Source organism: Barbus barbus (genome assembly GCF_936440315.1).
Source record: "Barbus barbus genome assembly, chromosome: 44".
Lineage (NCBI taxonomy): Eukaryota > Metazoa > Chordata > Actinopteri > Cypriniformes > Cyprinidae > Barbus > Barbus barbus.
This window is the reverse complement of record NC_136722.1, coordinates 11661526-11686043: the sequence shown is the minus strand read 5'-3', so window position 1 is coordinate 11686043 and position 24518 is coordinate 11661526. Positions and strand designations below refer to the sequence as shown.

The 24518-nt window shown below is 40.4% G+C and overlaps 1 protein-coding gene across 1 annotated transcript; it reads right to left on the bottom strand.

Moving 5' to 3' along the window:
- On the bottom strand, positions 1-24503 carry LOC306863083 (cysteine-rich secretory protein LCCL domain-containing 1-like; the record flags this gene model as incomplete). Its single annotated transcript, XM_079406256.1, has 14 exons — positions 1-52; positions 881-1014; positions 1108-1183; positions 1332-1404; positions 1991-2034; positions 2109-2239; positions 2327-2393; positions 2519-2579; positions 3080-3226; positions 3498-3598; positions 3717-3832; positions 4850-4982; positions 14664-14782; positions 24246-24503. The coding sequence occupies 14 exons, from the start codon at positions 24501-24503 to the stop codon at positions 1-3; spliced, it is 1512 nt and encodes a 503-aa protein (XP_079262382.1).
- Positions 24504-24518: the final 15 nt, after the last annotated feature.

The following is a 24518-nucleotide window of genomic DNA, read 5'->3' as shown; positions in this document are numbered from 1 at the left end:
TCAAATAACTGCGAATACCCTGAATGCCTTGCCTCCCGCGGGGTTCTGCAAGCTGCGAGAAAACACAGAAGTTAAATAAGCAACGCTTCCCAACCCTTAAACATAATTGTGTTCGTAATGACCGGCATTTGGTGAAAAGCTTATTTACTAGTGCTGTGAAACAATTAATCGCGATTAATCGCATCCAAAATAAATGTTTTTGTTTACATACTATATGTATGTGTACTGTGTTTATTTATTATGTTTATATAAATATGCACACATGCAGTATATATTTTTTTAAATATATATATGTATATGTATATTTATATTATTATATTATATATAAATATATTTATTAGATAAATATAGCATATTTTTCTTAAATATATATATATATACTGTATATATATATATATATATATATATATATATATATATATATATATATATATATATATATATATATATATGTGTGTGTTTGTGCATGTGTTTATATTTATTTACACATAATAAATATACACAGTACACACTCATATATTATGTAAACTAAATTTTTTATTTTGGATGCGATTAATTGCGATTAATCGTTTGACAGCACTACTATTTAGTGCAAGTATATGTATATGATATTTTGACGAATCCTTTGTGATTATCTGATGGGATGTTCATTTTAATTGTTTATATTTTACATTTTTAATTTGTGATTTTGTCTACCATACCTTCGAAGTGACTTATAAAGTTTACTCTACCATGCTTGGAGTGGAACCACTGGTACAGCTCTACCATAATCAGCTTTATTAATAAAGGCCTGTGATTTTAAAAGCTTAAGGAGAGACAGGCCGCCCCATACTCTGCCTTACAGCAGCTCCACACGGGCCAGTTTGGGGATAAAACCTACCTTTCTGAGACTATGCCGTTCTGGTACGAGGAAATGTACAGCTTCCTGTTGTCTGTGGGCATCACGTCAACGTAACCACCTGATTCGTTTCTTAAAACGCCGGCATGAATTGCAGATCTGCATATACTAGATTTCTGCAAAACAAATTTAAATTTAAAATTAGGTCTTTGGAGGGGCAGCAATCTTCTTGCTTTCAGTATGATTTAGAAAAATGAAAAAACGCTTACATCTGAATAAATGTTGGTTCCAATGACTTGAGAAAGGTGGGGATTTTCTTGCAGGCAGTTCCGAGGACAGTAAATCCTTGTGGGAAGAAAAGACAGGTTGGAAAGATTTGCTTGACAATGTAATAATAGTAGTTTCAAATGCTATCGGCAAGTTTTGTTTCAAAACAGATTAGATAAAAGAACATTTCACCTGGAGGGTTGGTTCATTACAGATCGAGTTTTACCTTGGACAGTGTCTTGCAGGCTTCTGGTAAGGGCACAGTGCAGAAACTGTAGTCTCACATGTGATAACTTTTACTGAAACAAAGGAAAGATGATGAAATGAATAGTAAAGTTACTGTATGTAACAATCTGGATCATACAAGACCCCTCTGTTGTGTATTGGGGTATTGATTATTGTTGTCAGGGTTTATTTTGCAATGATAACTGACTGGTTGTACAACATTGTGCTTTTTCCTCAGCTACTTAGAAAATATATACACTACCTTTCAATTATTATGATTATTTTTTAAGATGTTTATTTTATTCAGCAAGAGTGCACTAAATTGACAAGAAATGACAATAAATGACAATTAAAAAAAATCAATTTTAAATGCTGTTCTTTTTAACTTTTTATTCATCAAAGAATCCTAAAAATATATATAAATATACGTTTTGCACAAAAATATTAAGCAGCACGTCTGTTTTCAACATTGATAATAATAATAATAATAATAAATGTTTGTTAAAAATCAAATCAGCATATTAGAATGATTTCTGATGGATCCTGTCACACTGAAGACTTGAGTATTATATAAAATATTTCACTGCCAAATGACACAACTGACCAATCAAAATTAAGTATTACAGAGAACCATGTAATATATTCTAAACTGTAATTTACCTGTAACTTTGGATACTGTGAAGGCATTGGCACTCTGGTATTTCCTGCAACATTTTCATTATGTTAGATGGAGTTCTCTCTAATGCGCATGAAAGTCAATCTCGATCAGACTGCTTACCCAAGGGACTGAAGTCCATTTTTGTATGATTTGATGAAGAAGTCCTTTCTGCCCTGTCTTGTGACATCCATCCAGCCTCCATCATTGTCAATGACACCGTAATGAATGCCTGCCAGGCAAATACTGGATTGCTGAGGGCGAAGATATTTTCAGTGTGAAAAGTTTAGACTATATGTGATAAGATAAACTGAAAAAAAAAATCTTTATGCCAGGCTTACCATGTCATAATACACTGTTCCAACCACTTTCGCCATGCTGTCTAAACAACCAGCAGGACACTCATACCTATTACAGATGCAATAATAATAATAATAATAATTTGGAAAAAATAATAGCAGAAACTGGAGTGAAAATTGGAATTATTATTATTATAATGAATGTGACGTATATGGCATGTTTTTTTATCTCACCTATTGCATGTGGTGCCTTTACACTGGTCTCTTAGCTTTGTGTCACATGTCACAATCTGGGCTGCGTACAAAGCAGAAAAAAACACAGGTGGTTCATTTATGTTTAGATATGCTGTATAATTTAGCAGCACTGCAGAAATGCACAGCTCTGTTCCTGCAGTTTTGTAAAAGCAAGCCGTGGAATTCCAGCAGGAGCCAACAGCAGGAGATCTCAGCCTTCAGTCCAAACCCGCTTTCAGCAAAGGAAGCAATTTAAAACCCACAAGTATCCATCGTCCCCAAAGCAAACATACTCAGCAGGGAGATCACCATTATGAGAACAAAAAAACCTCCCTGCTGCACAAAGTGACTAGCAACATTAAATATATGTTTGAAAAAACAGATAGATTCGTGCTTGGTGAACATCAAAACAATCGGAGTTAAACAGAAATAAATTTGCGTGCTAGCAATTTTAGGGTGCAGTCACATTCAGAAAATTAATTTTGTTTTTTAAGCAACTTTTATTTCTGAAAGTGGTTCCCCCATGATTCTGGAAAGTATAATTGGAGAGCCACAGCTTACACATCTGCTCTTTGCTCACAACTGCATTTGGGCGTCTGGTTGAACTTGGGGCCTGTAAACGGGGCCCAGGGCTATGAGGGGCCTCTGGTTCTATAGAATTTCTTTCGTCTGTTTCCTCACGTGGGCTTTGCCTATTTGTTCCATCACCTGAAAGTGAAGCAGAGAAATGAGCAGTCTTACATTTTGCCTGGATGCTATTCATCAAGCAATCTATAAATTATTCATTAAACACAATATACTGTATATATACACATTATTTACTATTCAAAAGTTTGTGTTCAGTAAGATTTCATGTTTTGAAAGAAGTCTCTTAAGCTCACCAAGGCTGCATTTATATGATCAAAAATACAGTGAAAACAGTCATATTTTTTGTCAACTATGACCTGCATTACTACTGCATTAAAAGCTCATAACAAACCTTTATAACAGAGATTTTCTCTGCACATTCCTCCATAGCTGGGTGGACAGGCAGAGCAAGGAGTGCCATGCTTATATGGGGCATATCCCCACCAGTTACCCCTGTACAGGACGAAACACACACATGGACAGGAAACATTGACAAGCTATCATAATATAAATGCCAGAGAATGAGAGCAGTATTTAATAATAAATGAAGAATAATTAATAAGTTACTCACTTTGGTGAGTAGTTGCACACAAGATAAACAGCCTTTGCCCAGATCTGGCCCCACACATTCATGTTGTAGCACACATTGATCGCACAGCCAATTCGACTACTAGTTGCCCAAACAAGCTGGAATCAGTAAGGAGGCAAAACAGACAATCAGTTATAACTGCCTAAAATAAATCTATCCTTAAATTGCCTTAGGCATTATCTTTAACATAAAGAATGTGTGCTACAGTCTATTAAAATCTTTTTGCATGGGTTTTCCCATCTTGTCCATACAATGACCCCAATCTTAAAAAGAACACACAACAAAAGAAAACAACAGTTATGTCCATATGATTTACTATATTTCTTGAAATAAACCAACCTATCACTGTCCGTTTTGAAACAAAACTATATTATGCCTTTTACAAGACTTGGATAACAGTGTATAGGCATTTAATGTGTTTTCTTAAAAATAATCTTTATGGTGTTTCTGTTCTTTTTTGGAACTCAGCTGATTTAGATCATGGTCAATATTCTTTTTTCTTTTTTTATAATACGGGGTGTTGAATGCTTGAATCTGATTGGCCCGTTGCAGTTTTTCCTACTTAGTGTATGGAAAAGAGTTGTGTGAAGATTCTTCAAAAATAATCTCCTTTTGTGTTAATTATAAATGTTTCATTTTTGCTTTAACTTTAAATTAGGCTTTAAATGTTTGGTAGTCTTTAACTGTTTAGTAGTAGAAATATTTTGTGGCCATTTATGGTTACTGCTCAGCTAAACTTCTGAGGTCCCTCAAGGCTTGAGACGTCTTTAGTTTTAATATGCTACTTCATGATTTATAGCCATTACAGCTGCCTTCTAACATCTAAGAATCATAGTCAAAAAGGCACACAGATATTGGCACTCATGTTCTGGTAGCAGACTAAAGAGCTTCAATGCTCTCCTGTCTGGTGCTCTCCAAAAGCCCTGTTTAGACTCCAAACAATTTAAAAAGGCTGCAACTGAAGTGCTGACAACCAGAACGAGAGCACACATTACATTGTTATTAAAATTCCTTCACTGACATCCCATACATTTCATAATTGTTTTCAGATCTGATGGGTTTGCACCTAAATACACATGATGTGCTTATGAGGTATGCTATAACTGTATATCTACCTGAGTGTAGTGGGTACAGACTGGACCACTGCACCTAAAAGGGCAGTGAGGGTTACATTCCTGGGGGTATGGGAATGAGTAGTCTTTGACCTCATCATACCAGGCTAGCACATGAGAAGTAGGTGGACGGTATCTGGGGTGAACATTAAAAAAAGTATAATTAGTAATAGCATAAATTTAATGCACTGGACTAATGCAATATAAAGTCAAACGTTAGCTGACATGTATACTGTTCAAAATGTTGGAGTTGATTTTTTTTTAAAGTTTTTAAAAGAAGTGTCTTATGCTGTGTCACATCCTTTAGAAATCACATTAATATGCTAATTCAGTTATTATTATCAATGTTGAAAACAGTTGTGCTACTTAATATTTTTATGTGAAGCATGTCACAATAATTTTTTTTCCAGGATTCTCATATATCTAAAGTATATCTGAAGTAGATGACATCACAATAATAGTCTAGCATGGTCGACTCACAGACACAGACACAGACAAACAAAATAAGAACATACTTACATATCTGTTACAGATCTGACAGGTTCTGCTACCCAATCACAGCGCTCACCCTCACCAGAATACTGATCATGCACACCTGTCACTCATTTCCCTTCTCATTACCCACGCAGTATAAAGACACACACCGCCCAACACCAGTCGTCCAGTCTCGTTTCTACGAAGAGGACTAACTCACTACGCTCAGTCATAGTGCAGTACCTACCTAAGAAACTTACCTGTCGATTACTTACCTGTTCTGCTCGCTCCTAGGCAATCTCCTGATCCAGCTCCAGTGACATCCGTTCCGAGAGCGTTTCCGGATAATCCCAAATCTGCGGTGTGTGTCTGTCACATCCTCCTAATCCCTCTCATCTCCTGCAAGAAGAAAACCCAAGATCATCAGCCTGTTCGTTCAGCGGCTCCAGATTCTGACATTACTTACCAGTTTCCATTACCACTGTTGATCATTAATCCTACCTTCATTTGTGATTCTGTCGTCCTGTCCTCTCATTGTAACAGAAGACTGGACCTTAACATCAACGGTCAACAGCATGAGCAATCCGGACGCATTCCAGGACCTGGTTGACATTTTAAAACAAACACTCGCTCCAGCAGCGGTCTCTTCCAGCCCAGGTGCTTCCGCAATCTCTTCTTCGATGCCCACGAACCACCCGACAGTCCGACCAGCGCCCTACGCTGGTTCGGCGGAAGATTGCAATGGTTTCCTGCTACAATGCGACCTGGCGTTTGAGATGCAGCCCCACTTGTTTTCCACTGAGAAGGCCAAGATTGCGTTCATTATCCAGCATCTCCAGGGTAGAGCTCTGCAGTGGGCTAGCACCATATGGACACAAGGAGGCAGTGTTACCCAATCCTCCCAAGCCTTCATCCAACACTTCAGAGATGTGTTCGGTAAACCCGCTTATGATTCCTCTGTCTGTGATCAACTTTATCAGTTACGTCAAGGCAATAACAATATCCAAGACTGTTCCTTACAGTTCAGAACCCTAGCCGCGGCCAGCGGATGGAACGAGCGAGCCCTGTTAACCGCCTACCGGCAAGGTTTGGCACCTCACCTCCGTCTACAACTTGCCGCCTTTGATGATGCCCTGGGATTAGAGGGCTTAATTCAACATTCCATCCGATGTGCCACACGCATGAAGACGTGTCTGTCTGAATTCAACCCGGGTCATAGCTCCTATCTCCCAGTCACACCGAACCCACCAGAATCCACTCCTGAGCCTATGAATGTTGATAATTCTCGTCTCTCCTCCCAAGAAAGGGCACGCCGATATGCCCATGGACTCTGCCTGTACTGTGGAGAGAAGGGGCACCTCCGAGTCACCTGCCCAGTAAGACCAACTCGCTTTCTGGTGAGTGCCTTGAATTCCGAGATCCCTAATCTCAAGCCTTTAACCACTGAGGCACTTCTTATGGGTACCACTTTCTCCGTTCCAGTCGTTGCCCTCCTCGACTCCGGGTCGGCGGGGAACTTCATTTCAGGCAGTCTCTGTAGACAACTCGGCCTCACAACCTCCATCACCCCAAGGAACTACCAGATCCAATCGGTGACGGGCAAGGCGGTAAGCCGTAAGTTTGTGAACAGATGGTCTACTCCCGTATGCCTTAAGTTAGGTTTACTCCATGTAGAGTATATAAGATTGTTAGTGCTCGAAGATGCTACTACGGACATCATCTTAGGGCGACCCTGGTTAGTTCAACACAATCCCATCCTTTCATGGAGAACGGGCGAGATAATTAAGTGGGGTGAGTCATGTTTTCCCGAGTGTTTCCCACATATTCCTAGACCAACAAGACCAGCCGCAGAGATCCTGAAGTTACTTACCACCTCCGTAGAGAGTCCCCCAGAAAAACTATCCACCGAAATTCCTCCTTGTTATGATGAATTCAAAGATGTCTTCTGTCCCCAGAAAGCCGCACAGTTACCACCTCACCGACCCTGGGATTGCGCCATTGACCTCCTTCCGGGTGAACCAGTGCCTCGTGGTAAAATATATCCTCTATCCATCCCAGAGCAGAAGGCCATGGAGGAGTACATCGAGGAAGCCTTAAAGCAGGGATACATTTGCCCTTCCACCTCTCCTGCCTCCTCCAGTTTCTTCTTTGTCGCAAAGAAGGATGGAGGACTCAGACCTTGCATTGATTACCGAGCCTTGAACCAAATCACTGTCAAGTTCAGATATCCGCTTCCCCTCGTCCCAGCTGCTCTGGAACATCTGCGAGGTGCCACTGTGTTCACCAAGTTAGACCTCCGCAGCGCCTACAATCTTGTCAGAATACGTGAGGGGGACGAGTGGAAGACCGCCTTCGTCACGCCCACAGGCCACTATGAATATCTTGTCATGCCCTATGGGCTCGTCAACGCCCCCTCCGTATTCCAAGATTTCATGCACGAGGTGCTCCGGGAGTTTCTCCATAAGTTTGTACTAGTGTACATTGATGATATTCTGATTTACTCCCGGAGTATGGCCGAACATCGTCGCCACGTTGCGGAGGTCCTACAACGCCTGAGGGAGTTCAACCTGTTCCTTAAGGCGGAGAAGTGTCTGTTCCATCGACCCTCAGTGCAGTTCCTCGGCTATAACATCAGCCACGGTGGTATCCAGATGGACGAGGGGAAGGTTACGGCAATCCGAGAATGGCCCACTCCTGACACGGTAAAGGGACTTCAACGCTTTCTAGGCTTTGCCAATTTCTATCTCCGGTTTATTCACAATGACAGTTCCATAGCCAGTCCCCTAACCAACCTGTTGAAGGGAAAGCCCAAATCCCTCTCCTGGACAGTAGCCGCTACCACTGCATTCCAAGAATTGAAGGATGCTTTCACCCGAGCTCCCATCCTCGTACATCCAGACCCAGAGAAACAGTTTGTTGTTGAAGTTGATGCCTCCACATCAGGAGTGGGTGCCCTATTGTCCCAGAGGCAGGGGACGCCACCACGACTCCATCCATGTGCCTTCTTCTCCCGTAAACTCAGCCCGGCGGAGAGGAACTATGATGTTGGCAACCGAGAACTTCTAGCCATCAAGCTCGCTTTGGAGGAGAGATTGGTTGGAGGGAGCCCAACATCCGTTCCTAGTCCTCACCGATCATAAAAACCTCCAATATCTCAGAGAAGCCAAAAGATTAAACCCTCGGCAAGCCAGATGGGCTCTGTTTTTCACCCGTTTCAACTTTTCCATTTCCTATAGACCCGGTTCCAAGAATACAGCGGCAGACGCTCTTTCCCGACAATTCGAATCCCATGAAGAATACGATGAAGTTCCAGAATCAGTCCTCCCAGAATCTCTTTTTGTCTGCCCCATCCAGTGGACCTCTCCTAGCTTTACCTCCTCCAATGTCTCCTCCAACATTCCGCCGGGCTGCCCACCAGGTACACAATTTGTTCCCAGAAACCAATGCTCACAGATCATTCAGTCAGTTCACTCTTCCCTTGGCACTGGTCACCCAGGGACCAACAACACCCTCTCGCTGCTACGAGAGCGCTTCTGGTGGCCCAACATGGCCAAGGATGTGAGTAGATTCGTCCAGGGATGTAAGGAATGTGCCATGTCCAAATCTCCTCGACATCTGCCAGCCGGTAAGCTACTTCCTCTGCCCGTTCCCAATCGACCGTGGTCTCACCTAGGAGTTGACTTTGTCATGGACTTACCACCATCGGACGGGAACACCTGTATCTTGGTGATTGTAGACCAGTTCTCTAAGGCTTGCCGATTACTCCCACTTAAGGCCCTTCCGACGGCCATGGAAACTGCAGAACTAATGTTTAATCATGTGTTCAGATACTTTGGGATCCCGGAAGATATGGTCTCAGACAGAGGTCCACAGTTCATGTCCCGTGTATGGAGAACTTTCTTCAAGCTCCTGGGTGTGACCATCAGTCTGTCTTCCGGTTACCATCCACAGACGAACGGGCAGACGGAGAGGAAGATCCAGGAAGTAGCCCGGTTCCTTCGAACCTTCTGCCATGGCCACCAGAACTCCTGGAACCAGTTCATCGGTTGGGCTGAGTATGCCCAGAATTCCCTGCGCCAGCCTACTACAGGTATAACCCCATTTCAGTGCATACTTGGTTTCCAACCTCCCATGTTTCCCTGGTCAGGCGAACCTTCAGACTTACCTGCCGTGGATCACTGGTTCCGGAAGAGCGAGAGGGTCTGGGACAGCGCTCATCACTAGAGATCGACCGATATATCGATTTACAGATATTTTTCCCGATATTTAAGCTTTTTACCATAATCGGATATCTGTTTTGTAATATCGGATTTTCCGATAAACACCGCCATCTTGTGGACGTTTTGAGAATTGCACGCAGGATCGCCATTACAGCGCATCTGAGGGGAGACGAGACAACAGCGTGCACAGGTAAAGTATTGCTTGCTTTGCTGTAATTAGTAAAATTTTATTTAACATAACAGCCATTAATGCACAAATTAGATGTGATACATATGCTTGATGTGTAGTTTATGCAGCTTGGCTCTAAGAAATAGACGAGTCACGTAAAATAATCTGTCAAGTCCTGTCCCAATAAAGACGTAACTTTGCATGAATTAAATAATACAGCCATGAATGAGCGCAAGTTGGAAGTAAAAGCGCTGAATTAAATTCTCTCTCTGTTGTATATTTGCTCATCATTAGTCTCGTGAAGCCGCTTCATATTGATGCTCACTCAGCGGTTGATGCTCAGGAAATGCTCCAGCACGGCCACCGCATGTAACTTTTAACAAGATTCACTTGATTAAAACACCGTAATTATATAAACATTTACTATATAACCATCAATTCGCTAATAAACATCCTAGTAAACACAACTCTATGGAAAATTAATTATTTATTATCTCCGTGAGCGATCGCAGTTTACTTCTGTGTAAATGCATAGATAAACAGCGTTTTGACAGCAGGTATTTCATAATCTAGAATGACAAAACATTATTAATAATTCTGATATAACATACCAGTTGAGAAATGCAATAAAATACGATGTTTTGTTTGTTATATTCCAATATTCCAGAGAATATTATTCAGTTATTTAACATTATCCAGCAAATTATTCTTCACTCTTTTAAAACAGCTATTAAACAGCTTATAAATCAACTAAAACTAGTTTAAAATTACATTTCTGCAAAGTTGATGTGACTCTTGTCTTTAATTTAATTTCTCCATTTGAAAACATTAGACATTATACATTTATTTTGCTCATTGTTAACATTAGTGTTGCTGCTGATGCTTTTTATAAATAATTATTTTTTGTAATATGAAAATTAAAATTAACATGAAAGACTACTAATTTTCAACACTTTTTTTTTTAAAGATGACTGAAAGGAGGAAAAACCAAAGTGAAGTGTGGACTTACTTCACTCAGCCATTGCCAGGGCTGGCAGTTTGCAAAGAATGCCAAATGAATGTGAGCATGGGATCAAAATCTAAAACAACAAAAAATACCTCCAACCTGTGGACCCACCTAAAGATACATCACTCAACTATCTTTGAAGAGGCAAAGAAAAAAAGAGATGCTGAAGAGGAAAATACGTCAAGCCACATTCAAGCTTCTCTTCCTATGATGTTTGATAAGCAGACAAAGTGGAAGACATCTGATGTCTGCTCAAAAAAACTAGACAGGCTGATTACAGAAATGATTGCTACAGACAATCAGCCTTTCAACTTTGTTGAAAATAAAGGCTTTCAGAGACTCTTGGCTACTGCAGAACCAAGATATACTCTAAAGAGTGAGAAGTTCTACAGAACAGAGGTGTTCCCCAGTATTCATAACAGTATAATCGAGAAGGTTAAAGCACTGCTAAAACCTGATAAAGCAGGTTATAACTTGGCTTTTACCACAGACTGCTGGTCCGGTACAACTGAATCCCTCATGAGTCTCACATGCCATTTCATTGATGATCAATGGATTCGCAGACAAGTAATTCTAAACACAAAAGCAATGACTGGATCACACACTGGGGAGTACATTAGTGAGATGTTCTTGGGAATGCTGGAAGAATGGGAAATTGACAAAGACAGAGTGGTTCTTGTTCTCAGGGACAGTGGTGCTAACATTGTCAAAGGTATGAGAGTTGCTGAACTGCCTGACATGAGCTGCAGTGCCCACATATTACAGCTTGTTGTCAATGATGGCCTCAACTCACAAAGAGCTGTTCAAAATATTCTGTCAGTGCTGAGAAGCTGTGCTACCCATTTTAATCATTCATTACTAGCCAAACAGCGTTTAGCAGTGATCCAGCAGGACCTTGGGCTACCTGCACATTCCATCATTCAGGCTGTGCCAACCCGATGGAATTCCAACTGGCACATGCTGGTCAGGATGCTAGAGCAAAAAAGGGCTTTGAACATATATGCCAGTGAGCATGGTGGGTTAACTAGTCTGAGTGCTGAGCAGTGGAATATTGTCAGTAATCTTATTGACACCCTTTCTCCAGTGGAAGAGGTCACTCTTGAGATGAGCCACTATGAAAGTTCAGCGTCATGCATCATCCCATCTGTCAAAGTTCTGAAGATGTTGCTCAGCAGCCAAGGTCCCTCCTCTCATGGGATTAAAACAATGAGACAGGAGATGCTGGAGAGTCTCACCAGACGGTTTGCAAAAGTGGAGAAGGTGAAATGTGCAGTCCTTGCCTGTCTTCTGGATCCAAGATACAAGGCACATGCCTTTTCATCTGACACCACACTGTCAAATGCAAAAGAGTGGCTTAAGGAGGAGACCGAGAGCTTAGAGCAAGACAATGCACAAACCACACAATGTAAAGAAACACAGTTAGATGATTCTAGCACCCTTTCAAAAAGGTCCCGGACAGAAGAAAACCAGAAGAAACTGATTGATGAGATGTATGACACTATGCTTGGTGCTACTTCTGAAGTTGCTGTGTCTAACCTTGAAGGAGAGCTTCAGCAGTACCTTCTGGAACCAGTGGTTGATAGAAGGATGGGCAAGCCACTTGAATGGTGGAAACAAAATGAGAAAAGGTTCCCCATTCTTGCTCCTCTGTCAAGAAAATTTCTTTGCCCCCCACCTTCTTCGGTGCCCAGTGAGAGAGTCTTCAGTGAAGTCGGAGCCATTTATGAAAACAAACGAAGCAGGCTTACGGGGCAGAATGCTGAAAGACTCTGTTTTCTACACTACAACTTAGTTCTGCTCAACTGGGAGTATTAAGCTAAATTAAAATAGCAATGCTCTTTTTTTCGGGTGGTTTGGATTGTTTTATTTATTTATTTTTTAAATGGTGAGAATTACTTTTGTGTGCTTTTTTTATTTTTTACCCGTTTGTTTTTTTTTACCTCATCGAAGATTTTATTTTTAAACAAAAACTGTTTAGTAACAGTGCACTTTTTTATTTTTTGCACTCTCAGACCCCTCTATTTATTGGTGTATAAATAAGATTTGTTTTCTATGCAAGGAGGGAGTGATTGTTATAAATAAAATGGTTTGTTCAGTTCAATGGTGTTGTAATCATTGTGTCAAAAACAGAAGTATAACAGGAAATAAATATCGGTTCTGCATATCGGTTATCGGCACATGAACAAATAAATTATCGGTATCGGTATCGGGTCTAAAAAATTGATATCGGTCGATCACTACTCATCACCACCTCCAGCGCGCAGTGAGTAGACGTAAGTTGACAGCCGACCTCCGCCGCTCCAAGGCTCCCGTGTATCATCCAGGGCAGAAGGTCTGGCTGTCAACTAGGGACATCAGGTTACGTCTACCCTGCAAGAAACTCAGTCCCAGATTTGTTGGTCCCTTTCCCATAATCAGACAAATCAATCCAGTCACTTACCAGCTCCAGCTCCCCTCACAGTATAGAATTCACCCCGTCTTCCACGTGTCACTGCTAAAACCGTTTCACCCTCCTGTTTCTCCCCCTGCAGAACCTGGTCCCGAGGAAGAACCCCCTCTCCCGCTGGTATTGGAGGATGGAACGGTCTATCAGATCAAGGAGATCTTGGACTCCCGATGCCGAGGCGGCAGGTTAGAGTACCTCATAGACTGGGAAGGATATGGTCCTGAGGAGAGGTCCTGGATCCCCAGGGATGATGTGCTGGACCCAGTGCTACTCGAAGAATTCCACTCTAACCACCCAGATCGTCCTGCCCCTAGGGGAAGAGGTAGACCGCCACGGCGTCGGGGTCTTCGGCCCTCGGGAGCGGGCCGTGGAGAGGGGGGTAATGTTACAGATCTGCCAGGTTCTGCTACCCAATCACAGCGCTCACCCTCACCAGAATACTGATCATGCACACCTGTCACTCATTTCCCTTCTCATTACCCACGCAGTATAAAGACACACACCGCCCAACACCAGTCGTCCAGTCTCGTTTCTACGAAGAGGACTAACTCACTACGCTCAGTCATAGTGCAGTACCTACCTAAGAAACTTACCTGTTGATTACTTACCTGTTCTGCTCGCTCCTAGGCAATCTCCTGATCCAGCTCCAGTGACATCTGTTCCGAGAGCGTTTCCGGATAATCCCAAATCTGCGGTGTGTGTCTGTCACATCCTCCTAATCCCTCTCATCTCCTGCAAGAAGAAAACCCAAGATCATCAGCCTGTTCGTTCAGCGGCTCCAGATTCTGACATTACTTACCAGTTTCCATTACCACTGTTGATCATTAAACCTACCTTCATTTGTGATTCTGTCGTCCTGTCCTCTCATTGTAACACATATCTAGATATCTAGTTAAACTTCTAGAAGTGCCTCAAACCCTTGCTAGAAAGTCCCTCAAGTGCCAGTATCTTTTAAAGATCTGTTGACACTAACATCAAACTTTCTTCAAAACAGCTCACTGTATCAGCATGGTACCTTTGACTTCATTTCCAGGAGGACTGATAAAAAACACAGTGTACCCTTACTGACTAAAGTTGTGTAAATCCAGCCAACCGGATTACAATTTGCCAGATCTAAAAAGCAATCTCCAGTTTTATATGCAGTATGCATCAGGTGGTGAGTAAACAGCATGTAGGTGGTCTTTGAGTGTGCTACCTGATATTGAGACTGATGTAAATATAGCATTTCACTAGTTTAATGTAAATACATGTTGGACAATCATTTTATAATTAGTATTTTTACTGAGTGAATTATATGGATTAAAAGTAAAAGACAAATATTGTTATAAAGTAGAATCCTGAAAAATATTAAAATATTTCACAATATTACTGTTTTTGCTGGATTTTTTCATCAAATAAATGCAACTTGGCTGAGCACAAGAGACTTTACAAAAAATTTAAAATCTTAATGACCCCAGACTAGTAAAATCACATTGCTATAAAACACCAAAGGACATTCATACCTTCCCCAGTGCACTCCCAGGTTCTGACCAATATGAGGCAGCAGGCCAGCTGGGCCATGTTCCCACAGGCAGGTCTCGGCCCATTCCTGAGCACTCTGCTCCAGTTCAGTGTCCCACACCTAAAAGAAATACAGAGACATGGCTGAGATTCAGATGGAAATGGATGGCAAGCAGAGCGCTACAGAAACAAAGCTGCTTAATCCCCAATCTTTTGTATGTGTAGTTAAGATTATGACCTGTTTATAATGTGGTTAACAGGAAAAGGATTTAGTCCTGTAAAAGTCAATGGCTGTTGTAGTCAATAATAGTATGACAGTTTTTGCAGGTTAAGTTCACTTTAGCCTGCCTTCAATACAACGTGTGCTTGCAGGCTGGAGAATGAACCAGGCTTCTTTCTGGTTTATTTCTCTTGTGCCCTGATTCAAACAGCACAGTGATTTTTTTTGGATACAATATTGTTCCCATATGTTTCTGTATCTGTCTTCTGTAGCTCCTGCTCTGTGTTGCTAGTTTTGGTCACAAGCTACATCATTCAACGCCATTCACATATATGTTTTTCTGTCCATCTGATCCATATTTTGCTGTTTAATAAAAACATCTTGTTATTCTGGAAAAGTAAAACAGCACTTTCACCTTGCATGGAAAGCATACAAAACTCAAGGTTGGAGAGAAACCTGAGCCAGAATTGTGGCTGGGGTGACGGGGGAGTTATCTGCCCTGTCACTGCCCATACATGTTACACTTTTTCCCTGGGAAGTCCCAAAGCACAGTCCAGCAGTAAACCTGCCCCAATAAGGTCCCTAAAATAGCTGAAACAATTGCCTCAGACATTAATCCTTGAAGTGAGTACCGGCCAACTGGATGTCTGCTTGGTTTGCTAAGCCACCCATCAAAGAGGGCCTTTATACTGTAGAGATAAAGGAATATACTGCATTCAATACAAGTTAAGCTCAATGATAGCATTTTTGATTCCTCATTTTCTTAACAACAACAACAACAACAAAAAGACTACAATGGAAGTGAATGGGGCCAACTTTTAAGGAATTTTAAGGAATTATAAGCTGCAGAAATGTGCAATTTATAATTCTATAAAAGCATTATTATTTTTCTGTTTTGAATAGTGTATCATTCTAGATAATATCATTTTTATGGTCATTTAGTGTTTTAAGCATTATGCTGTTATGGTAATACTGGAGAAAAATGTTAACTATTTAATATTAAAATATTATATATATATATATATATAAACACCTATAAACAATGCACCTCAAAGTGCTTTACAATTTAAGACATTTAAAATAAAAACAGATACAATATCACAATTAATATAAGTTTATAGAATAATTAAAAAGATATATTTGTGTATAATTGTGTATGTGACAAATAAAAACTCTTGAACTCTTGAAAAGATTGAAATTAATATAATGAATTAAAAATAAAAGTTACAAAAGAAAGAATTGCAAAAAGAATTTTCAGAAAAGTCATAAATTAAAAGCTAAAGTCAAAAGATTTTAAAAAGTTAATAATGTTTTTACACTAAAATCATTTTGACACATTATTTACATCTATATTTTTGAAACACATTGAGTATTTTAATATTTACAGATTGGTTCCATTCACTTCTATTTTAAGTGCCTCACTTTAACCCAGGTTGTTTCTTTTCTGTAATAATCAACTAAAATAATCAACTAGTACATGAATACCCATAGTGAAAAATAAATATACTCAAATGTATTCTATATACATTTATCTCATACTAAATATGCAAATATATTTACACACACACACACACACACACACACACACACGTGTATTATAACATTATATACTGTATATATACAGTGTTGGGGAATAACTTACATGTAACAGAATTTTGTATTATTTATTATTGTATTATTTGTATTATTGTATTGTTTATTATTTGTATTATTTAATTACAAAATAAATGTAACTGTAACCAGTTACAGATACTGAGAAAAATGTGTAATTAAATTAAAGTTATGTATGAAAATGTGATTACAAAGGGGGTTATAGTCGTGGCCTAATGGTTAGAGAGTCGGACTCGTAATCGAAAGGTTGCGAGTTCGAGCCCCCGGCCGGCAGGAATTGTAGGTGGGGGGAGGGAATGTCCAGCGCTCTCTCCACCCTCAATACCACGACTGAGGTGCCCTTGAGCAAGGCACCGAACCCCCAACTGCTCCCCGGGCGCTGCAGCATGGCTGCCCACTGCTCCGGGTGTGTGTTCACGGTGTGTGTGTGTGTGTGTGTGTGTGTGCATTTGTTCACTACTCACTGCTGTGTGTGTGCACTTGGATGGGTTAAACGCAGAGCACCAATTTCGAGTATGGGTCACCATACTTGACAATACGTCACGACGACGACTTATATTTGAATATTTTCACACACACACACACACACACTAGAGGGTGACACGGGATTGTCTACTACATACATCTTTCAGATGAAAAGCCATAATATTTGAGGTCGATGAATGATAGGTGAGCGTTTGGATGTCCTGCCCAAATGTATCACCACAGACCAGCCATTAACAATCTGTCCGTCACGGACTGCATCATTCACTTAACCAGCCACATCAAAGCAAACAGGAGGAGAGCATAAAGAGACAGGGCAACTAGAATTGAGCTCAGAATTAGCTTAGAATTAAACTATACAGTTTATAGTTTATTTATATAAAAGGTATATTTGTGTATAAAGCTGGGTATCATTACTATTCCCGGTCCCGCCCACTCCCGCTGACATTTTTTCCTGTCCCTTCCCAATCATGTGATTCGTAGCAATTTTGTTTCCCATCCCGCGGGATTCCCGAAAAAATGTCAGCCTTTAACACACACACACACACACACACACAAAGATTAAATTGCACTGACTGCTCTAAAATATGAGACACCAATGTCTCAAGGTTTAGGACAGAATAGGACACATGCTTAATTGATAACTGTTTTATTTTCTATTTGGGTTTACGTATATGCTCTATTTAAGATTTGATTTGAAAAGCAGTATCATAGCTATTCAACAATTTATTGCTAATTGTTATGATTTTAAATCAGTATTTAACCTCAGAATGACCTCAAAGTAGTCGTCGTCGTGACGTATTGTCAAGTATGGTGACCCATACTCGAAATTGGTGCTCTGCGTTTAACCCATCCAAGTGCACACACACAGCAGTGAGTAGTGAACAAATGCACACACACACACACACACCGTGAACACACCCCCGGAGCAGTGGACATATATATATATATATATATAAAATCACTGCTCGTGATTCCAAACATACCAGCTCATCTGAAACACAGGTGTACATTATAGTACACATTACACAAGTAATGTAATGGCTTGGGCTTTCATCGCTTCTTCTGGGACAGGCTCATTAATCTTCATTAATGATGTAACACATGATGGCAGCAGCAAAATGAACTCAGAAGCCTACAGAAATATTTTGTCTGACAATTTACAGAAAGATGCAACCAAACTGATTGGGAGATCCTTCATCATGCAGCAAGATAATGACCCAAAACATAGTGCCAAAACAACAAAGGAGTTCATCAGCAAGAAGTGGAAGGTTTTAGACTGGCCAAGTCAATCTCCACACTTAAACCCTGTAGAGTATGCATTTTACCTGCTAAAGAAGAGACTGAAGGGAGTAACCCCCCAAAACTGAAAGAGGCTGTGGTGAAAGCCTGGAAAAGCATCACAAAAAAAGAATGCAAACGTTTGGTGATGTCACTGGGTCACAGGCTTGATGCAGTTGTTGAAAGCAAAGGATTTGCTACTAAATATTCTAATAATAAGTCTTTTTCACTTTAATCTATGCTAATTCTATCTGTTCCAATACTTTTGGTAACATGAAAAATGGGTGGATACAAACAAAAGGTGCTATCTTCTAAGTTGTGTATCAGATCCAGATGAAAATACCTGTAAATAAAAGCTGAAATGTTAATCTCTCCTCTCATATTCATCTTTGGTTGTCAAACCCAAATGTTTTCAGTCTACAGCAAAAAAAAAGGAATTGGCCTTACTGTTCCAATACTTTTGGAGGGCACTGTATATATATATATACGCACACACACACACACACACACACACACACACACACACATATATATATATATATATATATATATATATATATATATATATACCCTGCAATTGTACTTTTAGTACACTAAACTGGCATACTTAAAGTCTGCAAAATTGGAACAACTAATTTTGTACTTAATGCACTTTAATTGTGCGGAAGTAGTGCTGAAGTCCAACTAAAAATATACTGTAGTATATTTGATTGTGCTAAATTGGAACTATTGTAAGTACTTCAGGTACACTTTAAATATTTTGCATTTAAAGACTGATATTATTCAAAAATCATACAATCCTCATCAATAGTGACATTAAAACACATTTTAGGCTTAATAATAAGAACAAGTACTCCAAATAAAGTTTAATTATCATTTTTATATCAGTCTAAAGCAATGTCAGTAAATATGTTAATAGATTTGAACTATACTTAGTATGAAATAAATGTATTTTAAAAAATTATTTTAAAATTTTTTTACTAATGGCTTCAGGTATTAGGGTGTATTAAATCATGCATACAACAAAATCAAACACTCCTAAACCACAAATAGATTGTTTAGTGGTCTAAATCCAAAACTGAACATCAGTTAGTGTTAGGGTACAGATTTGCAAATTTCCAACAGTAAATGGTCTTTCCTGCAAAATCTGTAACCCCAAAAAGGGTAAAGTGATTCTGTTTGCACAGCGTTCTCTGTAGGGGAGGCCCCCAAGAATCCGACTGCACTTAGACAGGACCAGTAAAGGAAAACACGCCCCGTCAGTGCAGACACTCACACTCTTTCACACGCCATTGTTTACTTCATTTGACACCTCATCAACTGCATGTTTTATTTGTCATCTGGTCACATTCCAAGAAAGTGAAAAAATTCCAACGTCCCTCAGGAGCTCATTTTTTCTGTTGAGAGGGAAAGTATTATATGAGAAATGTAGAGTCATTGCAGCTGCTATACAGCATATGTCTGCCTGTTGAAATGAGAGTCTGTTGATTGCTCGATTTCCCTGCTGCAGTCTGGAATTCTGCTGTTTTGCCTAGAATTCCGAATCTGGTATTATAAGAGGGTTATATGGAGGGTTGGAGCTGCGCATCATCACATTCCATGTCTCCACATCCATCACACCATTCCTATTACTCTAACTCTGCTGAGCTGCCCACACTCCACTCTTGACTCTCAGTTAACAATCCCTGCAAGGCATCTCTCAAACCAAAACTCTCAAAAAGTCTTTCTGGAAAGCTGAAATATAAATGGTTCTTAGTGTTCAAGAGGGCCATGCACCACATATTTTTTTCTGTTCTAAGAGTTTTAACTGTATTAGTCTCGTGGTACTGGTTTGTTTAGCGTGCAAAGGAGCCAGGCTTCAAATTCTATTTTAATTTTAGTTTGAGGCAAATCGTTCAAACTATAGAATCCTTAGGTTTCTTTTTTTTTAACGGAAGACTTCTCATATGCTCTCCAAGGCTGCATTTATTTGATCAAAAATACAGTAAAAACAGTAATACAGTATTGTGAAATATTTTAAAACACTTTAAAAGAACTGTTTTAATTTTTTTATTTTAATATATTAAAAACGTAATTTATTCCTGTGATGGCAAAGCTGAATTTTTAAGCAGCCATTACTCCAGTTTTCCGTGTCACACATGTCAGAAATCAGTATAATATGTTAGTTAGGTGATTGAGAAACATTTATTATAAATATTAAAAATGTGTTTTTGCTGCATAATTTGTTTAAATCAGTATATATATATATATATATATATATATATATATATATATATATATATATATATATATAAGCAGAAAAATCTTTTTTTTTAATTTTGTTTTAAGTTTCCACTTCATATTTGCATTTGAAAGAATATTCTATAAAACAAATCTTAATAATTCTAAGTTTGACTGGTATTGTAAAACAGAGCAAATTTAGACACCTTAAAGGGACAGTTTCTACAAACATGAAAATTCTGTTATACTGATCCAAACCTTTCTTTTGAAGAATGTTAAGAAATTGTTGAAGAAATTAAGACAAAATGTTAATTTTTGAGTGAACTATCCCCTTTAATACCTCTTGGGAGCCGAAGGCTTTGTAATGTTTGGTGGTAATGACTAAGCATGAGGAAATGCTGCTTCTGAAACAATATTTAACTGTTTTACAACACCTCAGGTACTGACATTCTGCTAGTTTGAGTCAACATTGCGCTGAAGGGATTCTTTGTCCGTTTCACAGAATGACTGGAAGAATAATGGGAATAATTATTTCTTCCATCTTGACCCTTCAGACAGAACAATATATATGTGCTTTACATGCAGACTAAAGTATGGATGGTGGTGAGTGTCTGAAAGTTTGTGGTCCTTTGTTAAACAGCCCTTTGAAAACTGACAGTGCTTGAGCAAAGATATATCAGGGTGTAATCATGCCACAAGCATCAAATTTTCAGCAAAGCAATAAGTTCCCTGAATCTGTAAAACTGCAACCTTCAAATATGCATTTAATTTTTATGTTTTATTTCTATCCTGCAATGACACCAATTGTCTGTAATAATCTTGTCCCTTTTTATTTATTTTTTTGTCTTAAACCTCTGGAGCCCCACCATTCACTTTGCAAACAAAGTGTTACGGAGCTCCAAGGAGGAAGATGAGATCAGGCAAAGATAATCCAAAATAACAGTCTTTAATAACAGTCTACTCAAAAATGTGTAACAGACAATAACTGGCAACTGAAATGGGGAAAACTCAGGACTTATAAACCCAGGGGCTAATGGGATAATTAATGAAACAACAGGTGGTGACGATGAACTTAAGACACAGGCAAAAACTAGGTCAAAAACAGAAACTCCTAGACATGTGACATGACATATCGCCCCCTCCCGGGAAGGCGTGTCCTCACGCCCTAAAGAGTTCAAACCGAGGAGGGAGGGTGGGGGCTCTGGAGGAGAGACTGGAGCAGGAGAGAGGGCAGACCAAACACAGAACAAAATAAAAGTCCATGGGGGAGTGGAAGGTGGAAGAAGCCAAGGGGAATCCAGGAGCAGGAGGAGCCATGTGTTGAGCCAGAGACCAACCAGGACGAGGCCCCAGGGTGGAGTCGAAGGCAGGAGGAGCCAAGGTGGGAATGACGCCTTGACAGTCGTGGACACCCTGGGGACGACCGACAGAGATGCAGCCCTCGCAGATGGAGACCCAGATGGAGCCGAAGAGCCGATGAGTCCACGCTCAGCCGATGGTCCTGGAGACCGAGGAGGAGCCACGGCGACGAGCCGGTGGGACCGAGGACAGAGGCGGAGTCGGAGGGAATGAGGAGCCAGCCGAAGCAGTAGATGCAGGCAGGTCGACAACTGACCAAGGTGGAGCCGGATGGACGAGGGAGCCCGGTTGGTTTCCGGTGGAGCCGAGGGAGGGAGGAGCCAAGGTGGAGCCGAAGTGTCGACGGACCGAGGTGGAGCAGGGGGCGCAGAGGTCTGAGGCGGAGACCGGGGATCCTCTGTGTAGGATTAAGCTGATGGTCCAAAGACACTCAGCATATCCAGTTGACCAGTGGGAGGTGCAGAGGGGCTGAAGGACATCAGCAATGGTGGGGCTGAAGGACTGGTTGAGTGAGGAGGCGGGAGAGGGAGGCTGGGCGGGGATTCAGGAAACACAGGAGATTCAGGGCTGGACGGGACCAGGAGTATTGGGAAGAACAGGGAGCTTAGGGTTCACCTCTCCAAAAAAGTCAATCAGGTCCTCCAAAAAAATGTCCTTTAGTTTCTCATAATATCCACCAGAGGCCAGTTTGTACTCACTCATCGCGGTAGGAGTGTGGGCGGGGCAATCCTCCATATCCCCGAACTCCACTAAAACTCCCTCAGTGCTCAGCGGTGTAGCCGGCTCACACACCTGGTCAGACCATTGCGGGGTAGTGGGCTTCGGGGCGATGGTAACTTCCGACCTTGTCCTCGGTCCAAGTTCCTCCATCGCGGCTCGCCGAACTCCTCGGTCTGCGGTGGGCTCATGCAACACCTCCATCTCATCATTCGCTGGTGGTGGGCTGGTCTCAGGCAGTTGTGGAGTGGGGCTGGTGGCGAAATCATCATCCACAGGGCCGACGGTGAACATCGAGTCGTTGTGTACCAGCACCCACTCCACAAAGGCGGCGAAATCCTCTTTAGGACCGCTTGCTGGAACGCATGCCTTTGACCGCTCGCTCAGGCTGATGTAATAAAAAACACAGAGCGAGCGGTTCAGATAGTGAGTGAGGCACGCAAGCTGAATGAAGTCCAGGGCGTGAGCTTCCAGCGGGCGATCTCCCTGCTCCAGGCAGAGAAGTTTTACGGGGGGAAGGTCAATGGAAAAGTTTAAACAAAACAAAAAGGGGAAAAACGCCACTCAAACAGTTAAGGCCAGTTATTCTATTACGGAGCTCCAAGGAGGAAGATGAGATCGCAGACATGTGACACAAAGACCAGATAATCAAAGATATTTTTTTTTCCGAGGCTTAAAAGATCAGACATAAACCATTTATACTCTTCTCCAGTCACATTTTACAAGTTATTTTTTACTAACACTATAATTTTGACACATTAATTTTTTAAAGCCTCTAAATTATCAACATCATCAAACTTTGCTGAGAAACCTGTTGTACGTAATCTTCTGAATACCTTCTGCCCTGTGATTGGTATTTTATCCTTTTGTTTAGCAATTAAAAGGCCTTCTTCAGGTCATGGCACATGTGTCATTTTGCAGAGAAATCTTTAATAATTTTTTATAAAGAATATGTATGTATAATAATTGAAGGTAAACATTTAAATTAATTCAAGCATAATGTTTTCAGAAAAATCATATTAAAATGAGTATCAAATATGATACAACAGGCTTTTGAGGAAGATTTTTTGTGCATCTCTCAATCATCATTTTATTGCATTGCATTATGCTTTGCTAACCAGCCTTGATCACAAAATTAAGCAAATATCTTAAGACATAATTGGAAGATTATAGAGTAACAACTGATGTTTACATGCATTTTATATATAGTCTGCTATACTGTTGTAAAAATCTAATTTAGCAAACAGAAAACATTTACACAATATTTGTCACAATATTTTACAGGTTATTACTGAATTTATACAAATTAATATTAATCTTATTCTTATTAATCTAGTTCTTTTGACTGCTTATTAAAATTCACTGCTTTCTCGTCACATATAATAAAAAGGCAATTCATGTTGCTCCCCATTATAAGACTATAAATTCTCAAACACTTTTGTGATATCTTGAAAAGGATACTGAAAATCATTTTTGTAATTTGACAAGGAAGAGCCCATGAATTTGAAATGACAATTTTACGTCTATGCAATACCAAAACCTCAAAAACAACTGTTGACTGCAAATTAAGTCAATGCAAAACTGACTGCAAAGTTGTTATTGTGAACACATACCACTAAACCACAGTGGATATTTCTTCCTACTGTGTTATTCAACATATTATATTATTTGTAGCAGTGTAGAGATGCTTTACCATGTATTCCATATTTGAAGCCGGTGGGTAGACCTGCCCCCGGAGTTTGTTGTGGAGGTCCAGGATTGCTTGCATGTCACTGGCAGTGATGGCCCTCTTGCTTCGCTGTCTCTCCACCATCCAGTCTCCATCATCATCCAGGTACTTCTCCAAGAGAATGCCGAGATCTGTGGCATTAAACAGCACCATGGCGAACACACTTCGGGTCACCAGCAGGAGGGAGAGACCCCTCAGTAATGCAGAGGTTAGGTGACCCATGGTGAATGAGTTCTG